Source organism: Anguilla rostrata, chromosome 5 (genome assembly GCF_018555375.3).
Source record: "Anguilla rostrata isolate EN2019 chromosome 5, ASM1855537v3, whole genome shotgun sequence".
Classification (NCBI taxonomy): Eukaryota; Metazoa; Chordata; class Actinopteri; order Anguilliformes; family Anguillidae; genus Anguilla; species Anguilla rostrata.
The window spans coordinates 20,345,700-20,369,478 of record NC_057937.1 but is presented as its reverse complement, the minus strand read 5'-3'; the positions used below and the strand labels follow the sequence as shown (position 1 = coordinate 20,369,478).

The 23,779-nt window shown below is 48.1% G+C and overlaps 2 protein-coding genes across 3 annotated transcripts in view; both read right to left on the bottom strand.

Moving 5' to 3' along the window:
• Positions 1–6,684: 6,684 nt before the first annotated feature.
• Positions 6,685–8,334, bottom strand: LOC135256055 (insulin-like growth factor 1 receptor). The gene is made up of 2 exons (XM_064337928.1): positions 8,301–8,334; positions 6,685–7,175 (listed from the first exon to the last, which is right to left on the bottom strand). The coding sequence occupies exons 1-2, from the start codon at positions 8,332–8,334 to the stop codon at positions 6,709–6,711; spliced, it is 501 nt and encodes a 166-aa protein (XP_064193998.1). The 3' UTR covers positions 6,685–6,708.
• Positions 8,335–10,642: 2,308 nt separating this feature from the next.
• Positions 10,643–23,779, bottom strand: part of LOC135254961 (insulin-like growth factor 1 receptor) — a 118,557-nt gene continuing 105,420 nt past the window's right edge. For both annotated transcript variants that reach the window (XM_064335594.1, XM_064335595.1), the window contains exons 11-20: positions 19,887–20,161; positions 19,093–19,235; positions 18,756–18,921; positions 18,110–18,209; positions 17,321–17,391; positions 16,899–17,128; positions 15,038–15,145; positions 14,334–14,493; positions 13,727–13,856; positions 10,643–10,813 (exon numbers count right to left, since the gene is read on the bottom strand). In XM_064335594.1, the coding sequence (XP_064191664.1) occupies positions 10,675–10,813; positions 13,727–13,856; positions 14,334–14,493; positions 15,038–15,145; positions 16,899–17,128; positions 17,321–17,391; positions 18,110–18,209; positions 18,756–18,921; positions 19,093–19,235; positions 19,887–20,161 (1,522 nt within the window). In that variant the 3' untranslated portion in view covers positions 10,643–10,674. The remainder of the gene's footprint in view (positions 10,814–13,726; positions 13,857–14,333; positions 14,494–15,037; positions 15,146–16,898; positions 17,129–17,320; positions 17,392–18,109; positions 18,210–18,755; positions 18,922–19,092; positions 19,236–19,886; positions 20,162–23,779) is intronic.

Below are 23,779 nucleotides of genomic sequence, written 5' to 3'. Positions count from 1 at the left end.
GGTGCTATGAAGTAGAGCCATGCTGGTTGTGAAATGACATTGGTGGCAAGTCAGAGGATGGAGATTTCCCAGAATGCAAAGTAAGAGAGCAAAGATGGAACACCTGGCATGACTATGTTTAAAAATTTCCCCTCTCACGTAAATATCTCATTCTTTAATACCATGCTTTTCCTGGCAATTTCAGCATGGTGCCCACAGTCTTGCTACAGAAAAGGAGAAAAACAATCCCAGTATTCCAGTATAGTATTATATCATATAGTACAGCATGAATGCAAGCAACTATTTTTGGGACAAGTCTACCACTCAATAACAATCTGGTTGCCCAAGTATGTTCTGTGATCTAACCAATGGGTTTCCAGGATTGTTCTGTGCTTATGCACATGGGATAGGCAGGGAGTCTTGTCAATCTTGCGTGTGTCAGTGTGCAAGTAGCCCACTTAACTGCAGAGTGACACAAAAGGCCTCAAGAGGTTATTCATCACTTGAATGGGACAGCGTGAGATCAGACAACAGAGAAGCTGCACTAGGTTCTTTTAACCAACTGGGGTTCAATTTAAAAAAAGGAGGAAAAAAAAAATACTCTCCAAGCAGTCTTTCATTTCTTTAAGAGAAAACCTTCGGAGGTGCACAATCGGAAAAAGATACATCAAGGTGACACCTACCTGAAATGGGAACGGGGGTGCACCAAAATACAGGACCTCCAGAAGACGTGGTACCTGCCAAACGTTTTTACCAATGAACTTAAATGAGGGGACAGTCAGTCTTAGGGACTCGCCAAGGTAATGAACTAACAGTAACAGGGCAAGGCCCCATTGAAAATATGGTGGAAATGGCAAAGAAAAACAACCAAAAACGAGAAACCTCAAAATCATTATCGCAATTAGGCATAAATTCACTAACTTCTCTAAACTCGATTGCATATACAAGATTGAAAGACATCAATAATGATAAAACAAATCAATCCAGCTCTAGTTTTCCAAATGACTGGAAAAGCACAAAGTGCTACTTTATGTCCAAAAAATAAAGGAAAAAAGTTGTCAACCCCCCCAACTGCCCTCACTCTGACATCATGAATACCCATAGTCCCCTGCTGGAAATTTCCATCCTGTTCTCATCCTGTTGTTTACAGCTAAACCTAGCAGCACTGCATATAAACTGACAGCCCTAAGCTTCCATCCATTTCATAACTGAATGGGGGGGAAATAAACAGCAATATTATCAACTTTTGCTACTACTGATATTGCATTGCACCTCAAGTGTGGAGTAGACACAACTATTTATAAATGCAAAATTATCTTGAGGGACTCAGGACAATGGTGATCTGGACTGTCTCTTTGGACAGTGCCAGGCAAGCAATTCTACCCAGCACCATGCCACCTCACCAGCCAATCACTGACCGCCATCCTTTCATTTCAGTCTCATTCTTTCAACAACATAAAGAATAATTTTAAGTGCTTTTATTCAGAATGACTAACATTTCTTTCCACTTAGACAACAAATACCTCTGCAATCCCCACAAAGCCAAAATGAAAACTACGAAAGGGGGCAAAAAAATAAAAATAAAAAATGAGGTGGAAATGAAAGGTTTTATTTATTTATTTATTTTTTCTTTTTACATCTTTTTCATATCCGTTTTGAGACTGGACAGTGTAGACGTCCTTTTGCAGTGGTATTGTTTTTTTTTGCAGTGGAAAGTTTTAAAATATACTTGTCCTTAGACCTCTGCTGCCATCTTCAGTTAAAGGGGTGTTTGGTCATGGCACGGGCCTCTGGGGTGGGCTGGTCCGCACCGATCTCTCTCAGCTAAACCATCGCCAGCTCTCCGAAGAGACGGACCCCTCTCTGGGCATGAGTGTTCCCTAATGAACACATCTACATACAGATCTACTGCTCCCCAAAAAAATGCACACGACTCCAGCTTTGGGGCTGCACCACTGGGGGGCAGAACTAAGCGGGAACGTACGGGACAAATGCCACCTGCTAGAAACCGCTGTCAGGACCATTCATGTGGAACAAAGGTCCTGTCCCATCAAAGCTGTTAAATATTCACATTTAGTTGTATTATAGGTTGTTACTTTGTTCCCGAAAGAGACTTACCATAATACATATACATATATATATATATATATACATATGTATGTGTGTGTATATATATATATATATATATATATATATATATATATATATATATATATATATATATACACATTTTCATTTATTTATTTTTTACTAAACTGGGAACAATGGGGACTGTCATTTCTTTGTCATTTCTTGGTCTGTGACAAGAACTGGATGTCATATATATATAACTGGTTAATATAGTATTTTATCAGTAGTGGTTTAGATTTCTGAAGCTTAGGCTGCACAAGCCTCAATTGAATTCTCACCTTGTCTTTTTCTACACACTGCGCGCAACAGCACTAGAAATATACAGACAATCAGAGATGGTCACCAAAAAAAAAGTATATGTATTTTTTCTTTTTCTTAGCAAAACCCTCATAGCCAGCTGTTATGATTATCTGAGGATATCTGGTTGTGGAAATCAGTATGTGCGGAGGGGTGGAGAGAGGACGTCTATGGTGGAAACGCTGTGAGCGTAGAGCAGCATATTCTTAACTCTATGACCCATTTGCTACCTGGCAACACCCATACACTGCCTTCCAGAACTGGAGATCTTTATGCTGTTACTGTAAATCTAGATCAGTAACTTAGGGCGTCAATTTCTGCACAATGGGTTAGCGCACATCTGTACACATTTTCTTTGTCATTTCAGATGTCAGTTTCCCACCGATTAAGTACTTCACACAGATTAAAACGTTATTTTTTTTAGCCCTGGAGTGGGAAAACCAACTTTTTTTTTTTTTTTTTTTCAATTTACCCTTTTAAACTGTCTTTAAAAGAGACTCCCTCTCTCCACTCCAAGTCAGGCAAAAGGTTGTGGTTTGTAGTATTGTCTAGGTTTACCCGGATACAGAGAACAGTAATATTGTCCTTACAGGCTAATGAAAAAAAAAGTGAGATGTATTTTCTTTTATATACACATACATATATAAAAAAAGAGTGAGGTAGATAAATGTTTGAAGGAAAAAAAAAAGAAATACAAACTGTCCCCCAGTCAGGAAACCAATTAATATATATATATAAAAATATCTCAATTTTGTACTAACTTGAGGGGAATTTATACAGTGATCACAAAAAGAAAAAAAAAAGAAAAAACAAAAATAAATATCCTACAAGCCAAACCTTCAAAGCAGGGGAGGAAAAAAAATACACTATGTGACACTTTTCTAATGTTGAGGAAAAATCCTTCAAAACTTCATTATACAAACCAAAATCCCACCACGCGATCCCCCCCCCCTCCCCCTCCCCCTCCCCCCAAATCACACCTATTCAATTCACATCACACCGACACATCACTACTTTCATGAACTTTAAACCATCATCATTCAGCTTAATTTCATTTCAACTGAATCTTGAGGAGCTCAATCAAATTAAAGCATTAATTTACATAACGAGGCGGGTAAGACGGGGCTGCGGGGGAGAGGCGCTACTCTCGCTCCGGCATTTAGGGGGAGACGGCGCGCTCTGCGCTGTTGCCGCGGTAACGTATCGAATTACAAAGTTCCGCGGGCGAACAGCGGCATCGCCTCGTCGCGGGCACTGTGTATTCTGAGGGCACGGTCCATTGGGAACACCAGTGGACCACTTCAATTTCAACTAAGGCCAAAAAAAAAAAAAAAAAAAAATTAAATAAAAACGAAAACACGCGTACAAAATCAGTGAGACCGCATAAAAGACGTGTTTAAACAGTCATGCTCGGAAGAGATAAAATAAAAATGACTACTGTGATGAATCGACTGAAAAAATGGCCACTGTGAGTGGACGTAGATTCTATAATGGTGGTTTTTGGGGGAGAAGGGAGAGGGGGGGAATAAAGAGACTGGACTAAAAAGAGAGAGAGAGAGGAAGAAAATGAGAGCGAGAGAGAGAGAGAGGGAGGGAGAAAGAGAAAGAAGGAAATACTTATAGCAAAGGACAATGAGGAAAATGTACTGAGAAGGGAAAACCTTTTTAACTTCTACTTTAACCTGAGATAGAGTTGCGCCTTAAATGGCAATGCCAGGCACAGTGCGAGACACTGGTACAAGGGTGCTGATGGTACACGCTCACGCACGGAGCCAAAGTGTCATTAAGAAAATAACAATAACAATAGTATTCATAATAATAATAATAATAATAACAATAAGTATAGTTCTAACAAACAAAAACGAACAAAATCGCATCCATTAAAAAACAGAAGGCATTGAACAATGTGGCAATACAGACAACCTTTCTGAGAAGAGAAAATAATGAAATCGCAATTTTTTTCCATTTTTGTCTTTTTTTTTGCTTAAGTATAAAGTATAAGAAAATGGACTGTAGTGGAAACGGTAAAAGATTAAACCTGAAGAATTTCTTTTTTTATATTTATATATAGATTACATCCACAAAAGAAAAAAGAAAGTTAAATAGCAGCTTTTTTCTGTACAGACACACAGATGAACATCTGAACTGTAAAAAAGTTTATAAAAGTGACACAAACAAATGTATGTGAATGATCTGAATGATCTGTGGTCTAACACAAAACAGTAAGACCCTTATCGAAATGTCTCAACTATACAGACTAATGACAACTCTTTTTTATTTTAAAAAAACCAAAACAAAACCTGCTGCATACGTAGCCTCACACTTGCCTTTTGTAAATCTTTGCTTACGAGGTCGAGTTTGTTGAATTAATTTCATTTCTCTCTTATTTTATTAAGTCAGTCCCTCAGGATTTAGTCTCATCTCCGCATTCCTTGAATGTTTTTTTTGCCGGCAAAGTCTCGAAGCAGCGATTTGCTGACTTCTTTTTATTAATTTTTTTGCTGTTTGTCCCACTTGATGAAACACAAAGATCAAATGCCTAGTCATGAGGACTGATCTCTCATCAGTACGTGAAGTGGGGAGGGAGGGGAAAAAAGTGAAATCCTTTAACATATTGATTGCAACTAATGTTTTTTGCCATAAAAAAAACACACACACATACACAGGCAAAACTATGTGGACTGTAAGGTTGTTTGATTTTGTTCCTTCTGTGCCCACTGACAAAGAAGAAAAAAAAACTAGCTAAGAACAAGGGGAGTAACAGAACGACAAACAAGAAGAGTTCAATTTTGGCAGATTCAATTAGGCCCTGCAACCTTTTCAGCCACAACCCTGAAATTGATCGTGTCAAACAAGATGGCCGACTCTCAGGGGCTTTTTTCCCCCTCCAACTCTTGCACGTGTGCTTACACACACACACACGCACGCACGCGCACACACACACTTACACGCATGTGCGCGCGCACACGCCATTGAGGTGCCTCGACATCCCCCACTCCACCCTGCAGACCCACTTCCTGTTGCTCAACGACGAAAGAGAAACGTGGAACGAGGGAAGGGGTGACGAATGGAGAGATGGGGGGAAAGGCGTACACTTCGGCGAAGAGAAGCGCGTGTGTGTGTGTGTGTGTGTGTGTGTGTATAACACTCAAGCACACACACGTGACGCAGACATGCACAAACAACCTTCTTTACAAAAACCGTCTTTTTAGGGAGGGGGAGAAAAGTGCTTTTTCTGTTGGATTTGCTGGCAGACATGCCAAGCGCTGCATTTTAATCTTTCCGACAAACACCCCCCTCCCCCAAGTTTGGAAATAAAAAAGTAACAAAAGCAATATAAAAGAAGGTCTTTTAGACCGGACAGAGAGGAGATCCTCAACGTTGTCCTTTCAGTCAGTAATCCTGCTTCCGTACTTGTGCAGAAATAGCAGGTTGTCCTCAACAGTTTTTTTCTGTTTGTCATTTTATATTACCAATACAATAAAAAGTATGAAAAACAATCCACTGAGGTACAGTAGAGTATCGACTATCGCATTTTACTCTGATTTCTCCTTCCTTACTTCCTTGCTTGGCTTGCTTTTAGTTATTAAACAGGTCCATCTCCTGTTGGTTCTGGTTTGTAAGAGGAAAACGATTGACTGAACAGAGAAGTGCACGGGAGAGTCTGCCTGCCAGATGAGTGAGTGTGAGTGCGTGTATGTGTGTGTGTGAAAGTGTGTGTGCAAGCGAGTGAGGGTGTGTGTGTGTGTGTGTGTGTGTGCGTGCGTGTGCGAGTGTGTGTGTATGTGTGTGTGTGTGTATGTATGTGAGTGTGTGTGTGTGTGTGTGTGTGCGAGTGTGTGTATGTATGTGCGTGTGTGTGTGTGCGAGTATGTGTATGTATGTGCGTGTGCGTGTGTGAGTGTGTGTGTATGTATGTGAGTGTGTGTGTGTGTGTGTGTGTATGTATGTGTGTGTGTGTGTGAGTGTATGTATGTATGTGTATGTGTGTGTGTGTATGTGTATGTATGTATGTATGTATGTATGTATGTATGTGTATGTGTATGTATGTATGTGTGTGTGTGTGTATGTATGTGTGTGTGTGTGTGTGTGTGTGGGTGTGTTGTATGTATGTTGTTGTGTATGTGATGTTGTGTGTGTGTGTGTGTGTGTGGTGATGTATGTATGTAGTGTGTGTGTGTGTGTGTGTGTGTGTGTATGTTGGTGTGTGTGTGTGTGTGGTGTGTGTATGTAGTGTAGGGGTTGTGTATGTATGTGAGTGTGTGTGTGTGATGTGTGTGTGGGGCAGCGTAGGCGCGGGGATCAGCAGGCTGAAGATTGGGGTAGGGGCAGGGCGCGCTCGTTCTTGCGCCCGCCGTTCATGTGCGCGTAGGGCTGCGTCTCGTCGAACCCGGGCCGCAGCACCACCACCGGCCCGTTGGCCGCCGCGTGTCCTGAGTGTTTGTCGGAGGCGGCGCCCGGCGAGCAGGGCGGGGCTTGGGCGGGGCTGCTCCCCGGCGGGGCCCCGCCCCCACCCGCGCCGGGCGGCTGGGCGGCGGGCGGCGCCGGGCCTCCCGCGCCCCCCGGCCGGCCCGAGCAGGGGTCCAGCGGCACGCTCTCCATGTTCTCCGTCTCCATGTCCAGCTCCTCGGTGTCGGGCGGCTTGTTCTCCTCGCTGTAGAAGAAGCTCATCTCCCGGAAGGGCGGCTCCAGCTCCTCTTCAGGCTGCTGATGATCTCCAGACGCCGGCCGCACTTGAGGTGTACTGCCAGCACATGCGCTCAGCTCACCTGCAGCGGACACCACGCGCACACGGGCCACACGCACGCACACCGCGGCGACACGCCACACACACACACAACGCGCACAGCGCCACACACATGCACCAACACACCGCACCACGCACACGGGCACACACACGCCCCACACACACACCACACACACAGCGCGCACACACACACCACACACCGCGCGCACACACGGCACACACCCACGCACACACGCGCACACACACACACGCACGCACACACGCGCGCGCACACGCGCACACACACACACACGCACACACACGCGCACACACACAGAGAAGAGAGGTCAAATCTTAGATGTGCTGCCAATAAAGCATCCGAAGACATGAACATACTTATTAAAAGTTATGTTTATATTTGTATGCACATATATGCTATGTATATGTGTGTATATACACACACACACACACATATATACATATACATATACGTATATATATACATATATATATACACACGCACATATATACACACATTTATATATATGATTGGTTGACGTGACAATGGGCTTTCTATGTTCCCGGAAGTCAAAATATAAATAAACAGTGGTTAAATATCGATTAAAAATAATTTACAGTGTTGAGAAAATGCATTATTAGGACATACTGGAGATTCAAGCAATGCCCCAATATCTCCTTAAATTTTTTTTTGCCAAACATGAAGGAGCTCATAAGGTATGACTGTCCGGAACATTTCGCTATGTTTAAACTTGAATACAACGAGGAAAAATACAAATAATTCTGCTCTAATAATAATTCTTAAATGTGTGGTCAGGCATGTTTTCTAGCGATACGTCAGTCAGATACTCTGGCCCGTTGGAGAAATGTGCCCTGTGAGGTCATCTGAAGAAGGACGCTTCACGCACCTTGCACTGCCCTGGCAGCGAAGCAGCCAATTTCTCCTCTTTTATGAGTTGGGCTCAAGCACTTTTGCTCTTATTTATAAATAATTATTGCTGCTTGAGTAATTTGGTTACGTTTTCCAAAAGCAACAATTACGAACGAAATTCGCTTTAAGTTAATTTTTCCGCTCTGTGAGTTTCAATTACAGCCCTGGACCAGCGAGTGGCAGTGTTGCGCTGCCCCTGAAACGAAACGGACGCAGTACGTTTCACAAACCATTCCCCGAGCGAGCGGCTCATCGCGTAATACAAACAAAACCCTCAACACGCATTCTCTAACTTTCGTGAATTTACGCCAACTCGGAATTACGAACGGACGAAGCATTTCGACGAGATCCAAAAACAACGTAACAACAAAAGTGCTTTAAAAAAAAAAAAAAAAAAAAAACTGAAAACTGAACTACGACAACAACAAATGTTGTTGGGAGAATGGAGGCCGTGCGGTCTTTAATTATACACAAACAAGCTAAGAATATCCCCGGAGGCTACAGACTTGCGAAATGAATACCTAAGAGCTGACCGTGCCACCCCCTCTTACCTCACCCCCCTCCTCACCTCACCCCCTCGCTGGGTCCCAGAGCACGGACGCAAGCTGACTGGTCAGAAACGGGGGTCCATAACCCCCCCCCCGCACTTAAGCCATGTGGTAAACACATTCATATTTACACCAAGAAGGGGGGGCGGTGAGGGGAGATTCAATCAGTTGTTTTTGGGTTTTTCTATTTGTTTTTTTTATTTCTGGAGAGGTTGGGGGGGGGTTATTTTTTTTAAGCTGCTAAGAGAATATTAATTTTATTTCCAAGATTATCCAACCTGGATCCAAGACCCCTCTCACCCAACCCTAGTCTCTCTCTCTCTCTCTCTCTCACACTCTTTCTCCCTCCCTCTCTCCCTCTCCCTCCCTCCCCTAACAGGTCTTGACACTGGTCTGAGTTTTACACTGGGCCATCTGTTGCGGAGTGTGCTTGCTCAAGTGAGATCAGAAAATAAACTGCAATAAATCCCACTGGAGAGAACCCCCCTACCCCCCAAAAAAATCTACCCCCCTTCTCCACAGCCCCACACATTCAGCTGCAACCCAGTAAACACTGTTAGAATAAGACTTTTCCAGCAAGTCACGCAACATTGACAAACATATTTAGAACTAGTTTCTTTCAACCTGCTAGCACGAAGAAAGCAATTTACACGGGAAACTTCTGCTGTGGTAATTAAGGGTAGAAAAGGGAAGAATCCCTCTCTAAAGAACACAATGGTGTTGGAAATTGAATTTTTGTATTCCTTTTATGCTTTACAATGGAAATCACAAACCCAAATTGTAAATGTGATTTTGCACTTGAAGTCTATTCCCCTTCGCTTTTCAATTTTCCCATAATGCCTTTTGAACTCCTGATAAATAAATAATTCCGTTTGATGTGCATTCACAAAAGTTTAATGGGGCAAGAAGGGAACTACAAAAAACAACAAACTGAAACAAAAACAGAAGTTAGAAAAGGACTTCTCTTTGTCAATATGAACAGCCACAAAGACAAAACCTCATCTTTCCTCCTCTGTTTTCTCCCAAACCCTGGTGTTTTGCACCACGCGGGAACTCATAAAGAGAGGGAGGAAACCGTGGCTTTGAACATGTGACCCAGGCCCCCGCCTCCTCCCAAAATCATGCGCTCAGGGGGCACTTTTGTAGGGTTGCCAAGGCAACAACGGATCTGTGTTTCTAACATTCCAGGTGAGGTCAGTCACATGAGTTTGGGGGGGGCTGGGGGGCTGGGGGACGGAAGGGGGGGGTGAAGGCCGTCTGAAAGCCATTGAGGTTTCGGCCAGAACAACGTGTCTCGCGACGCGACCCAGTCACGAACCCTTTGGGGATTTTCGGTCTGGCCCCCCTCTCCTCTCCTCCCCTTTACGCGTCTGCTACACAGATCCAGACGTTTGAGAAATCCCCCCTTCTCCGGCCACCCCCCACAAATGGAAGAGCATGAAGAGACATCGGGGGGGAGGGGGAAGAAAAAAAGGAAAAAGCCTTCTATGGGTACGGGGCAAAATTATAACAGAGTACGAGGGCCGTGAGAGGAGAGCGCTGCCCCCCCCACCTCCGACCCCCCCGCGTGACCATATCCCCCCCCCCGGGGAACGACAGGCATGCCTCGCACACGGGCCCTGGCATCCCTTCTATGGGCCTCGCTTCACCTCCCTCTCTCTCCCCCACCCCCCACCCCCCCCCTCTCTGCTCAGCGCCGCGTTTCATGTCATGATGTCACCGCTCTTTATTTACCTCCTGCCGTTTCTCCGGCCGCCGTGTGTAAACGGGGGGGGGGTCCTGTGACACAGCATTAATGACTGGCCTCAAACCCGCAACCCCCTCCCCGAAGTCCCCACAGACCCGCTAAATCTAAAATCTGCACGTCGTGGGCTGAGATGGAAGGTCAGCCTGTCGGCTAGCGGTTTGTGGAGGGGTCAGCTTTGACCTCACAGGAGAATGACGTCCGGCACGCTAACCCCCACTTCGCCCAATCGCAATAGAGTCCGGCCTTCAAAGGACAGTCTCGCAGAGAGTGGCGGCCCCGCCCCGCCCGCCCCCCAGACTCACAGCATGTCGGGGCAGTTGTCCGGCTTGTCCAGCAGACCCCCCTCCATGACGAAGCGCAGCACCTGCTCGTTGGACATGCCCTGGTACGGCTGCTCGGCCAGCGTGGCGATCTCCCACAGCACCACCCCGAACGACCTGCAGGGGGAGGCAGAGAGAGAGAGAGAGACCGGAGTCAAACCAGCTACCCACCTACGCATCCTGCAAGGGGGTGGGAGGGGGGGAAGGGGGGGAGAGAGGCTGGGAGAGAGAGCCAAACCAGGCGTCACCTCGAATGACCTGCAGGACCAGACACAGATAAAGAGTCAAACAAAGGGCAACCCAAACAGTCCGCGAGCGGAGACAGAGCGAAAGGAGCGCCAAGCCAACGACCTGCAGGGGAAGATTCAAAACGAGCGGCACCACAAACGACCTGCAAAGGGGAGATGCACTCAAGCACACACCCAGAAGCCCCTGGAAAATACGGTCTACGCGGTCGTCTGGGGCAACAACCAGGGCTGGGCCACAGTTCGGGTTTTAATTGTTTTTTATTTTCATTTTTGTTATTGTGCAGCGTTCAGACGACACAAGGGATGCTTCGCATAAAAGCGTCTGCCAAATAAAAGTAATGTAACGTAATATAATTCTATCGCTCCTGCACTAGTTCTTCAGTCCACGATCACAGACAAAACACCCCTCCTCCCCCCCACCCCTCCACAGTACGCAATCGGTTATTTAGGGCCACCAAAATCCTAGAGCTGTCTCTGCAAGCACTACTCTCAATGACTGCTCGGGGACAGGAGAGAGAGACTTAAACAAGCACCGTTCCAAATGACCAGTAGGGGGAGACAGAGGGAATTAAACACCTCAAATGACCTGCAGAGAGAGACACAAAGAGAGAGCATGATCATGCACCACCAACAAAAAGCAGGACAGAATACTGCCCCCCCCCCCCAGCCCAGCAACCCCCACACCGTGTGCCAATAAGAAGCAAATTACAACAGCCTTCCACTGACCTCCAAAATTTGGCAATCAGGGATTTCTGCCATAATTAGACAGTACAACAGCGCTTTATCGTCTCCGCAGTTTAGGAGAAATACCAGAGAGCGAGGGAGGGAGGAAAAACAAGCAAAAAAAAAAAAAAAAAGAAAAGACATTCCAGACAGAGTGACCTTGCGCAGCACATGACACTGCCCAAATGTCTACACAAGCGTCTGGACCCTCGAACGCGAGGCACCTCCCCCCTCGCAGCTTGACACAACCTTGCATTCTTGTCTTTGAAACATTACACTAAACAAAAGGAAAAATTTCGCAGGTTTGTGAAATCTCTTTTACGGCAAACTAATTGGCTGCAACGCGCTTTAGTCACCGCTACGCTATAGTTCAATGAGGCGACCTGAATTGACACCTCCAGATGTAGTAGGGCCACCTATAAAAATAATGATTTGTCAGAAGAAGCGACTTACCAAAGGTTTATTAGCAAGAACATGGCCACAGTCACATCAACCTGGTCAGACCCGCAGTACAGAAAGGTACTGACGAGAGAAGCAACATTAAACGTATCTGGGAATGGGGGAAAGGATGACGTTACCTTGGACAGGAAGAGTCAAATTGAGGGCCGATGTATTTAAACACATTTACGAAGAAAAATATCATCTATTCAAATTCAAAGAACTTCTTCACAGTACTAAAGTGTCTGGTGGTCATTAATTCAAATTACTCCTTGTGTTCCAAAGGCCAGCAGGAAACTGTATCAAGGAAAAGAGAAACTGGTAAAAAGGTAAACTGCGGCCTGTTATTAGTATTATTTGTTTGTTCTCCAATGGACAAATGTTGTCCTCTCTCTTTAATGTTGAGGCAATGGCCAACAACTTTAAAAAAGGCAGTTACGAGACTGAACTGTACAACACCGACACAAACAACAGCGTTGGGAAAGGACAAAACCGCATGAAGGGTTTCTTTTTTTTTCTTAAATCGGGGAGGGGGGGAACAAGAGGGTCCCAGTTCCGCCAGCCCGCTTAACGGGCTGCACCTGGAGTGGTCCTCCTCGCTTCGCTCCTTGTAATTTTGGCAGCTTCAAAGGAGCAGATACACGGAGGGGACCTGGCTGGCCAGGCTCGACCCGTAATCTGAACACATCTGGAGAGCGGGGTTTCGACACGAACGGAGAGACGGGCCCGGGGGGACGCCTCTGGTTGAGAAACGTGAGCCCCAGTTTGACGAGCTCTGCTCCCCTGCAGAGAGTTTCTCAAACCGCGGCGCTACATAGCGCTAGCGCACCACGAGGCGGGGGGGGGGGGGGGGGAAGAGAGACAGACATGCTGGCAGCAGCAGCTGTCACACTGTGTGTGTGTGTGTGTGGGCGAATGTGTGTGTATATGCATATATGTGTGCATGAGTGTGTACTGTATGTACCCGAGACTAGTATGTGTTGTGCTTGTACACGCGCATGCGTGATATGCAAGTGTGTGTGTGTATGAGTGTGTGTGTGTGTGTGTATGTGTGTGGTTGTATGTAGTTATGTTGAAGTGATTATTGTGTGTGTGTGTAGAGGTGTTGAGTGTGTGTGTGTGTGTGTGTGTGTGTATGAGTGGGGTGTTGTGGGGGTGGTGAGAGTGTGAGTGAGTGTGTGTGTGTGTGTGTGTGTATGAGTGTGAGTGTGTGTGTGTGTGTGTGTGTGTATGAGTGTGAGTGTGTGTGTGTGTGTGTGTGTGTGTATGAGTGTGTGTGTGTGTGTGTGTGTGTGTGTGCACGCATTCGTATTAAAAGCCTTACACCCCATTTCTCCAGCACAGAGGATCTAATAATGGCTTCCAGAAACACATGCAGATAAGCAGGACCTCTTTGGTTCTTTTAGAGGGATTTTAAGTGACCTAGCAACAGATTTTCCTTTCCACCGTCTGTTTAGTGGGGGTCCCGTTGTGGGAGGGTGGGAAGAGGGGGGCCAGAGACAGTTCTGGAGAAAACAACACCGTAGTGGGGCTGAGAACAGGGGCAGGGCTTGTTTTGGGGGGGGGGGGGGCTTGTTTTGGGGGTGGAGAGGGAGGGAAAGGGAAGTAACGGTTCTCGTACCAGACATCAGAGTTTGTGGTGAAGACGCCGTCTTTGAGAGATTCCGGAGACATCCAGCGCACCGGCAGCAAGCCCTTGCCTCCTTTCCGGTAGTAGTCCGTTTCGTAGATGTCCCGGGTCATCCCGAAATCTGCAGAGGAGAGAGGCGCACAGCGTGAGCCCTGTTTAGGTGAAAGGGGGGAAGCCGTCCTCTTGCCCTCATACTTCCGGGGGGGGGGTGATTTGCCGTTATCCTATTTCAATACATTTCAAAACTTTTGCCCATCTTCAGACAATGTAGACACCATCAAAGTTTCCACCAGTTTCCACTGTAATATAAAGCACTATACAGAAAGTATATATATATATCGGTGTTCGCTATACTGAATAATTATATTTCTACTGTGAATGCATTATATCCAACGATTATATTATTTATTTAAAACACACACACACACACACACACACAAATAAATAAAATGCATACAACAGCTCTGCTATGAGCCCTCCTATCGGTTATACAGCAAAATAGTTATTTTGGAGCCTGGCTTTCGGCGTGGGGTTCTTAAACAAACTGGCAGTGAAAGGAGTAAACAGAGTGCGAGAGGTTCGAGGAGCGCTCGCTCACCTCCGATCTTGACGGTGAAGTCCTCTGCCACCATGCAGTTTCTGGCGGCCAGGTCTCTGTGGACGAACTTGTTGGCGTTCAGGTAGGCCATACCATCCGCGATCTCTCCCGCCATCTGGATCATCTTCTTCAGGGGGGGCAGCGAATGGCAGGATGAATTCTGCAGGGGGGGGGGGGTGTCAGCCCAGTTGTTAGCTTTTGTTACTTTTTTTGGGAGCTTTTTGTAGCCTCTCACAGTTTGAAACAGCCAATCACGGCTGTCGGCTTGCAGACGCAGCTGACGCGGCCAGATTGCAGGTGTCCCATTGGCTAGAGCATGTGGGATGAGGTAGGCAGCCACATTTGGGGTTTCAATTCAGAGAATTCAGGAAAACAATTTCAACTGAATTCACGATTTGAAAAATGCCCATAAAGTTCAATGAGGACTTTCCTTCCTTTGTTTCATTATATAGCTTTGTTTTTTCTACGTTTATTTTAAAAGGATTTAGAAATAGTTTACCTGCTGAAGTCCAGGAAGTGTAAAGAAAAGTTTACATGATTCACATTGGAAAGAGATTTCCAAACTCATCAAAATCTGTCTGTTATGTTATTATGTTATGTCCGGTTTACCAGGGCATGCCATCTCATTGCTGCGTTAATCATTAAAGGGGTGCCATCATGTGGGGGTGCATCCGGCAGCAGGTGCCCGAAAACCACAGCTTTACCTCTTGGGATCGCATGGACCGCAGATGGCTTTTGAGGTCACCACGGGTCATCAGCTCCATTATGACCAAGGTGGGCTGTCCCTGCGAAACCACGCCCAGCAGCCGGACCTGGACCAATCGGAGAGCGGGGAACAGCACTTACATCACGAGCCCCACACGCTGCACTTAATGGAACAGTTTCAGTCCTGGAGAATGTACTTGTACAGAGTGGCGGTCAGCCCACACAATGGACCGACTGACAGGCTCCTATACGCTCATCCGTGAAGCGTCCCCAGTTTGGCCCCGCGAAAACTAGCGCAGAAGGGGGCACTGACGCAGGCCTGTGAAAACACGCCCGCTTCCGAATTGTTTTAATCAATCTCAAAAATGAAGTGTGTCATTTTAAAAACACTCAAACATGGCTAAAACTCTCTCTCTCCTGAGGGAAGAATGTTCCACAAACTCTGAAGCTCAATAATAATTAGCACTGATTTAAGACCCTCGGGTCCCAGGGACAGGGCTCTGTATGGGTCTGGACCTGAGGACTACCTCACTCTTCTGCTCAGATGGGGTAAAAAAAAAAACGAATGAAACACCTCCCTAAAAACGTATATATCACCTAAAATTGAAAGGGCTGAGGCGTCGGTTGCTTAGGAGGCATAAACAATACACAGGAGGGGTGAGACACCTGTATTACAAATAAAATACATGTATCCAAGTACATATTTGGAACACATGTTTCTTTAAGGAGTCCCCACCCCCGGTTGTCAAAACACTCATTTATTCATTTATGAATTTATGTTTTATTAAAAGTGAAAGTCACTTCGCTACTCCTGAGACACGAATCAGCAGCACAGCCCTTCAAACGTTCAAACACTGCTGTCCAGAGCTCTCTGAACACTGCCAAGGTGTTCAGGGCATCCGCTGCCTCCTGGGCACAAGCACGAGAACCGCCATGCTTCCCCTGGCACTGCCAGGGTCAACACCCCCCTGCTTTTTAAAACTGCAGTCTGTAAACAGGAGAGGCTTTCCACCAAAACAGGCCATTTATTATTAATGTCCATCTCTAAATCTGTTTGCAATGTGTAATGAACAGGGCTTGTGTGATTGGCCCCAAGCATCCGAGGGGCTGGACTTGTGTTTGGGCCAGAGCACTCTGGGGGCGGGACTTGCATTGGCCATTAGTGTCCAGGGGTAGAGTTTGTGTCTCTGCCCCAAATATGCAGCGGACATGACTTTGGGAACAGGTATCCATGAGATGGTGCTTGCTTCTGTGCCTATTAACCTTGGTACTAGCCCATAGAGAAGTTCATAAGAGCTGGACCGTATCTCCAATCAGCCTCCAGATCCCACACCCCACTGCTCGGCCACCTCTGGGTGACCAGCTAACCCCTCCCACTGTACTCGCTCCTCCCAGTTACCATGTCCGTCTGTGCTGGTCCTCCAATGGCGAACCGAGCTTCCCATAGCGATCAGGACGGCAGAATCACTGATCGTCTTCAGCTGAAGGCCCACCTCTTCAGACTCTGTCTTGGCTCACCCTAATCCCACACCCACCCCCTTGCACTCCCACATTCTGTACTGATTCAGGTTGTGGTATGTTTTATAGCTTTAGGTTTTTCTTCCTAGGGCTTGATATAGATGTAATCTGATGTATTCAGGGTCTGTACGCTGGTTCTTCGTTAGCATCTGTATTAGCGCTTCAGTGATACGTGTTGTTAGCCAGGTGCGGCTATCGCTCGTATAAATCAGGTGAATGTCCAGAGCATCTAAATGAATGTAAATGCAAGGAGACCCTGAGTTTCCAAGTGACACGGTTTACGCAGCGGAGGCGTGGCTCGCGTCGGGCCAATAGGACACAGGGGGCGGGGCGCTCCCTCACCACGTGGTGGCAGTTGAACTCCTTCATGACGGACGCCTCGTTGAGGAACTCGATGCGCTCGCGCATGCTGGCCGACTCGTTGACCGTCTTGATGGCCACGCGCGTCTCCGGCTCGTCCTTGACCACGCCCTTGGCGATGCCCTCGTACACCATGCCGAACGAGCCCTGGCCCAGCTCCCTGCACATGGTGATCTTCTCCCGGGCCACCTCCCACTCGTCCGGCACGTACACTGGAGAGAGAGGGGGGGGGCGAGGGAGCGAGCGGCTATATAATAAACAATAATAACGCTAATAACAAGAAATACGATAACAACAAAGAAATAACCACAATTTAACGGTGATGCTGAAATGCACACTGCTAATGCCGTCGCTGCCGTTAGCGGCGTAGCTACAGCGCCGCGGCGGGCTCTGCTGACACTCACTCTCCGCGGCGCTGAAGTACTCCGGGTTGACGGACGCGTACAGAACGCCGTTCCCCAGCCTGTCGCTGTTCCTGTGGAAACAAAGCAGGCCATTTAGCACGCGCTTTCAGCGCTCCACAAATGGAAATCATTTAGCAGCGTTACTCCCTCCCCTCCCCTCCCCTCCCCTCCTCTCCTCCCCTCCCCTCCCCTCCCCTCCCCGCTCGCTCGCTAGCCTGAAGAAATTTCACCTCAGACAACCCTGGGGAGAAAAAAAAAAAAGCATCTGCAATCTCGCAGGGCCGAAAGAAAAATATGTGGGGAGGGGGGAAAAAAAACACACATAGTGAAAAATCATTTCCCTCCACACACGCGCGTGCGTAAATACGTTAAATCGTCCAAGATAGTGCTGACGAGAGCTCGGACGGTGAAAACAACGCAGCTCAACCCTCGAATGCAGATTGTCTCATAAAAAATGATTACATTGAATCAACTAAAAACTATGTGATGTGCGTTTTAGCTTGTTTTGAAGAGAGGGGGGCTCTGGCGTTGACCTGCTCCTCTTTTCTTCTTGTATGCGTTAACTGCTCCTTGTTTTACATTTTGCTGACTGATTTTGCCCTGAAACTAACGTTCTATTATGGCTGAAGCACGTTGTAAGAACTGAGCTACCAAAAATAAAAAATGAATAAAATGAATATAATTTATTAAAAGGGCATTAATATGACGCTGTGTGACCCCGGTCAGCTCATGTCTGGAAAAAGGGGGAGGGGCTCCGCTGATGCCGCGGCTTGACGGACAGGCGCTCACCTCTTCTTGTTCACCAGGACGAGCGCGGTGACCAGGCCGGCGGTGATGGCCAGCACCACGACGGGAACGAGGATCATCAGGTAGAGCATCTCGTTCTCTCCTGCGGGGGGGAGGGGGGCGGGGGAGAAACGGGTGAAGGCTGTGGCAGAGCCAGGAAGCGAGGCTGAGCGCGCTCAGTGCAGGCAGCCAGGAGCCAGGACTAACCAGCCCTGGCAGGGGCTATGCGGCTCTGTGCCAGGGGAACGCGAGACCCAATGACTGAACGACACATTCGCATTTCCAGAGACGCACAACCGGCCAATCAGGCTTGGGAGGATGAGCACTTTGAAATGTTCTGCGTCGCTACGTGAATATAAAAGAGAGAAAGGCCCAGCGTCAGGTCAGTTAGTCTTTCTGGGCGGTGAGATACTGATCAGGAAATGACCCAAGATTAGACCAAATTAGATCACATCCTATCTGCCCAATGCCTTCCGGTTTGCAGACTGGGGTGTCTGAAGGGAGAGGTGGAAGACTCCAGCGTATGTGGTCAAGCCCTGTAGATCAGTAGTTTACTCTAACGGCCAGGCGGCAGGTCTTCCTCATGCACACTGACTGTAACCCGAACACATGCGGATCAGGGCAATACTGGTCCTACTTTTGGCCTTACTTTTGGGCTGGGGTACGTAGAAGGCCATGGGCTCGGTCCAGGACCCGTTGCCGGCCAGCGAGGTGGCTCGAACCCGCGCCGTGTAGTTCCCGGGTGCCAGGATGCCCAGCTGGTATCCCTTGTGAGCACGGTAGTGTTGCCGGGAGACGCATTCATGTTTCTCCGGCTGGAAAAAAGGAAAAAAACACGCACACACACACACACACACACGCACGCATTGTATCAGTCTGTAGCGTTCAACAATGAGAGGCCTGCCCTCTCGACCCCGCCCCCTCGTCCAAAACTCCACCCCCCTGGCCCTAACTCCTCCCCTGCGCAGGTCGAGGCCAGTGCTCACCTCGTTGGTGAGGCGGAACTTGATCTCGTACATCAGGATCAGGCCGTTGGGATTGACAGGTTCAGGCCACCTCAGGAAGACCACGCCCTTCCCCTGCTCGCCCCCCTCCCAGGTCACGGGACCCGGGATGTCGTCCGCTTTGTCTGAGGAACGAGAGGAAGAAGGGAAGAAAAAAATAAAACTCAAAAATGATAAACTGACCTAGAGGCGCAGGAGGACCGTATTACAGAAAGCCATTTGCCCTCAGTCAGAAGAGCGCTGAGTTCAGCGCAGTGTGAGGCAAGGACACTCTCGTGCCGGAGAGCCACATTATCTGTTTGTGTTTGTGGTTTCCTTCCAATCAGCAGCCAATTTAGGCCTTGGGAAGAAGCTGTGAGGACTCGTTAACCAATCAATGGCTTAAATTAAACACAGCAGCGCAGGAGCACGCTGTAAACCAGCTCAAATGTGGCCCTTCAGGACTGGGGTACGAGATCCCTGGGCTAAGGGAACTTCTCTGAAATGAGAGCAGGTTCTGGTTATGGTTATAGTTCTAGCCTGCAGGTTGGGTATAACAGGGGTTGTAGTTCTGGTTGCGGTTCTGACCTGCTCATTCGGTACAAAGTGGTTTCCTAATGTCGTTCTGTCCAGAAGTATAACAGCATGTTCTGGTTGTGGTTCTGAGCAATGGGTTTTGTATGAGAGCAGGTTCTGGTTGTAGTTGTGATTCTAGGAGGTTTGGGTTACAGCGGGTAATGGTTGTAGTTCTGACCTCCGGGTTTTGGTAAAGAGCGGGTTGCGGTTGCGGTTCTGACCTGCGGGTCTGGTCCTGGAGAAGACGAAGGCGGCGGCGCTGCAGTGCTTGACCTCGTGGTTGCAGGCGTGGATGTCGATGCGGTACACGGTGAAGGACTGCAGGTGCGAGATCTCCGTCCACTCCCGCCCGCTCACCATGACGTCGTAGAACGGGTACTCGCGTTCGGCCGGCTCCCCGCCGGTCGCGTTCCCCTCCGGCCCCGTGACGTTCCTGCCGCGCGCCAGGGTGCCGTTGGCGATCCCAAAGACCTCCCTGCGACGCCGGTCTGGGGGCCTGCGGGGGGAGGGGCACAGGACGAAAGAGAGCTTAGAGCCTGATGTGCTACAGACAAAGGAGCCCTCCACACAGACAGGGGGCAACAGAGAGCCCCAGAGCCAGATACACCACAGAGGAAAGAGACTTCCAAACAGACAGGGGGCAACAGACAGCCCCAGAGCCAGATACACCACAGAGGAAAGAGACTTCCACACAGACAGGGGGCAACAGACAGCCCCAGAGCCAGATACACCACAGAGGAAAGAGACTTCCACACAGACAGGGGGCAACAGAGAGCCCCAGAGCCAGATACACCACAGAGGAAGGAGTCCTCCACACAGATAGGGGGCAACAGAGAACCCCAGAGCCGGATACACCACAGAGGAAGGAGTCCTCCACACAGACAGGGGGCAACAGACAGCCCCAGAGCCGGATACACCACAGACAAAGGAGCCCTCCACACAAACAGGGGGCAACAGAGAGCCCCAGAGCCGGATACACCACAGAGGAAGAGTCCTCCACACGACGGAGGGCAAACAAAGAGAGCCTAGAGCCGGATACACCACAGAGGAAGGAGTCCTCCACACAGACAGGAGGCAACAGAGAGCCCCAGAGCCAGACACACCACAGAGGAAGGAGCCCTCCACACAGACAGGGGGCAACAGAGAGCCCCAGAGCCGGATACACCACAGAGGAAGGAGTCCTCCACACAGACAGGGGGCAACAGAGAGCCCCAGAGCCGGATACACCACAGAGGAAGGAGTCGTCCACACAGACAGGGGGCAACACAGAGCTCAGATTGGTGTGTCTGTGTGGTGAACACACACACACACACACCAAAGAACACGAAAACATGGTCCCCTTTAACAGAAACAGAATGATTTTCTTTATCCTGATCTCTTAAAATAACCGGTTTCAAACAATAATACACTGTGGCTGTCGGACACGGACAGGCCTTCAAAATGCCAAAAAGAAAAAGCAATAATTAGTAAACACACAAAAGGACATACAAACATAAAAATTGCAGACTGTAGTTGAGAACAGGCTGTGCAGCCCGTGGACTGGAATGTTTGCTGAGAACAGAATATGCAGAGTCATAAATTTTCTCTCCAGAGTACCCAGTACTGCGTCAATTCTAGCGAACCCTTCGAGGGTCCCTACGTGAACCGGTGAGCTGGTACGCTGCTGGCACACTGACAACTCGCAAGAGAGAGACCATTTACGGAGGAGCGGGACAGTTTGACACCAACGGGGAACCGTGAGGTGTGACAAAGGCTTGATAAATCCGGGACAAAGACGCGCTTTTGTCCGTGTTGTGCATTCTGGATCGCAGTTTTTGTTGCTCGTTTTTGGAAGAAGGAAAAAAAAAAAAAAAAAGCTCGGGTCTGACCCGCAGAGGAACAAAGGCCGGGGTTAATGGCGGTAATTGGCGGTAATGCGGACATAATGGCGGATTTGTGGCGGGCTCGGGCCGGCGGCCCGGACGGGACGTTGCGCGTGCCGCGCTGGCCGATTAGGGGGCGTCCCGCAAGCGGATGTGGAAACAGGAGCCCGGCACAGGAGCGCAAACTCATCTCTCAGTGTCTGGGGACCATTATTAGCCCTGACACGGGGGAACGGAGAGAGAAACTTAGACAGAGAGAAACAAAAGAGAGGGGGGGAGAGAGAGAGAGATGGGGTGGGGGGGTTACCTTTATTTTCTTTTGGCGGGTTATTGTCGTTACTAATATCATTGTGCATTTTATTGCCTTGTGTTATTGCAACACAAATCTTGTCATGCGAATAAAGCACACAATTTGATTGAGAGAGAGAGAGAAAAGCGGGATTGAGAGTAATGGAGATGGATGGAAAGACTGAGAGTCAGGGACAGATGGAGAGCTGGAAAGAGAGATGGCGACATGGGGAAGGATGGAGAAAGACCGACGGAGAGACGGAAACAGATAGAGAGATGGAGAGATAGAGAGATGGAAAAAGAAATGAGACGGGGAGAACTTGCACAAAAAGACACAGCGAGACAGAGAAAATGGAAAGAGAAAAAGATAGACAGAAACAGACAGACAAGAGGCAAGAGGAGACAAAGTGTAGGCGAGAGAGAGGAGCTGAGATGGTTGGAGAGATAGAAATACAGATGCACCATAGAGGAAGGAGTCCTCCACACAGACAGGGGGCAACAGAAAGCTCAGAGACTAATACACCACAACGGAAGGAGTCCTCCACACAGACAGGGGGCAACAGAGATCGCAGAGCTCCTCAGTTCAGAGAAGGAAGGGAAGATGGTTGGAGAGGGCAGGAGGAAAAAGAGGAAGTGAATTTGGTTAAGTTCAGGTCATCCGGGTAATCACAGCGAACCGAGGGCGTGGCATTCTACACGATTAAAGAAAGATAGAGGGATGGAAAAAGCGGGAAACGGAGCGTTCAGTCTCAGCAAACACCGGAATATTTCGTCCAAAGAGCGGACCTGATGGTCTGGGCAAAATAATCCACGTGCAGCGACAAGGAGAGGGACCTCTCGCTCTTCAGCTCAGACGGCACGCGGCAGCTACAAATTTCAATATTTTTGTTGCTGCAGTTTTTAAAAAATATCAACCAGGCTACAGAAATCCATTTCTAGCCCCTACAGAGGTGTTATTTCTGATTGATTATGAACGGAATGATCTCCCACACAAAAATTAATTTCAAAAGACCGCAAATGGTAAATGGACTGCATTTGTATAGCGCTTTTATCCAAAGCGCTTTACAATTGATGCCTCTCATTCGCCAGAGCAGTTAGGGGTTAGGTGTCTTGCTCAAGGACACTTCGACATGCCCAGGGCGGGGTTTGAACCGGCAACCCTCCGACTGCCAGACAATCGGTCTCACCTCCTGAGCTATGCCGCCCCATGGGTATTCCCGCATGTGTAGGCTGTTAGTGCGAATCGGTCAGCCTTTTGTACTACCTGTCAAAGTAAGCAAAGGGGGGGGGGGGGAGTTACCATATGTGAAGCGATGGGTGGGGGGATTGGTGGGGGGGGTTCGGGTTTGCCTACAGAGGGAGTTGGTCCCCTCAGCACTTGGCTCTGCAGGAAGGCGGATATAATCAGGCAAATTGAAACGGGGGACACTGAGCGGGCATCGTGTGCGGCTAATTCTGACCAGCAACTTTGAGGCAGTCAAGGGCTTTGTGTGTTACTGAGCGGGGGCGGCCAGAGCAAGGCATGAGGGAGAGAGATAGGATTTATAAAAAAAATAAAAATAAAAAAAACCTCACAGGGGAGCACATCCACTGCATCCTGCAGAACACTAGAGAGAGAGAGAGAGAGAGTGGGAGAGAGAGAGAGAGAGAGAGAGAGAGAGAGAGAGAGAGAGAGCAGAGAGAGAGAGAGAGAGAGAGAGAGAGAGAGAGAGAGAGAGAGAGAGTGGGAGAGAAGAGAGAGAGAGAGAGAGAGTGGGAGAGAGAGAGAGAGAGAGAGAGAGGAGAGAGAGAGAGAGAGAGTGGGAGAGAGAGAGGTACAGTAAGACTAATACAGATTGAAAATCACTCAGGATAAGAGCATCTGCTAAATGGATGTACTGCCACGTGTGTCAGAGGTAGTAAATAGATAGAGACCCGGGAAGAGGGTAATGGAGAGAGCGAGTGATTGAAAGGAAAGACAGATG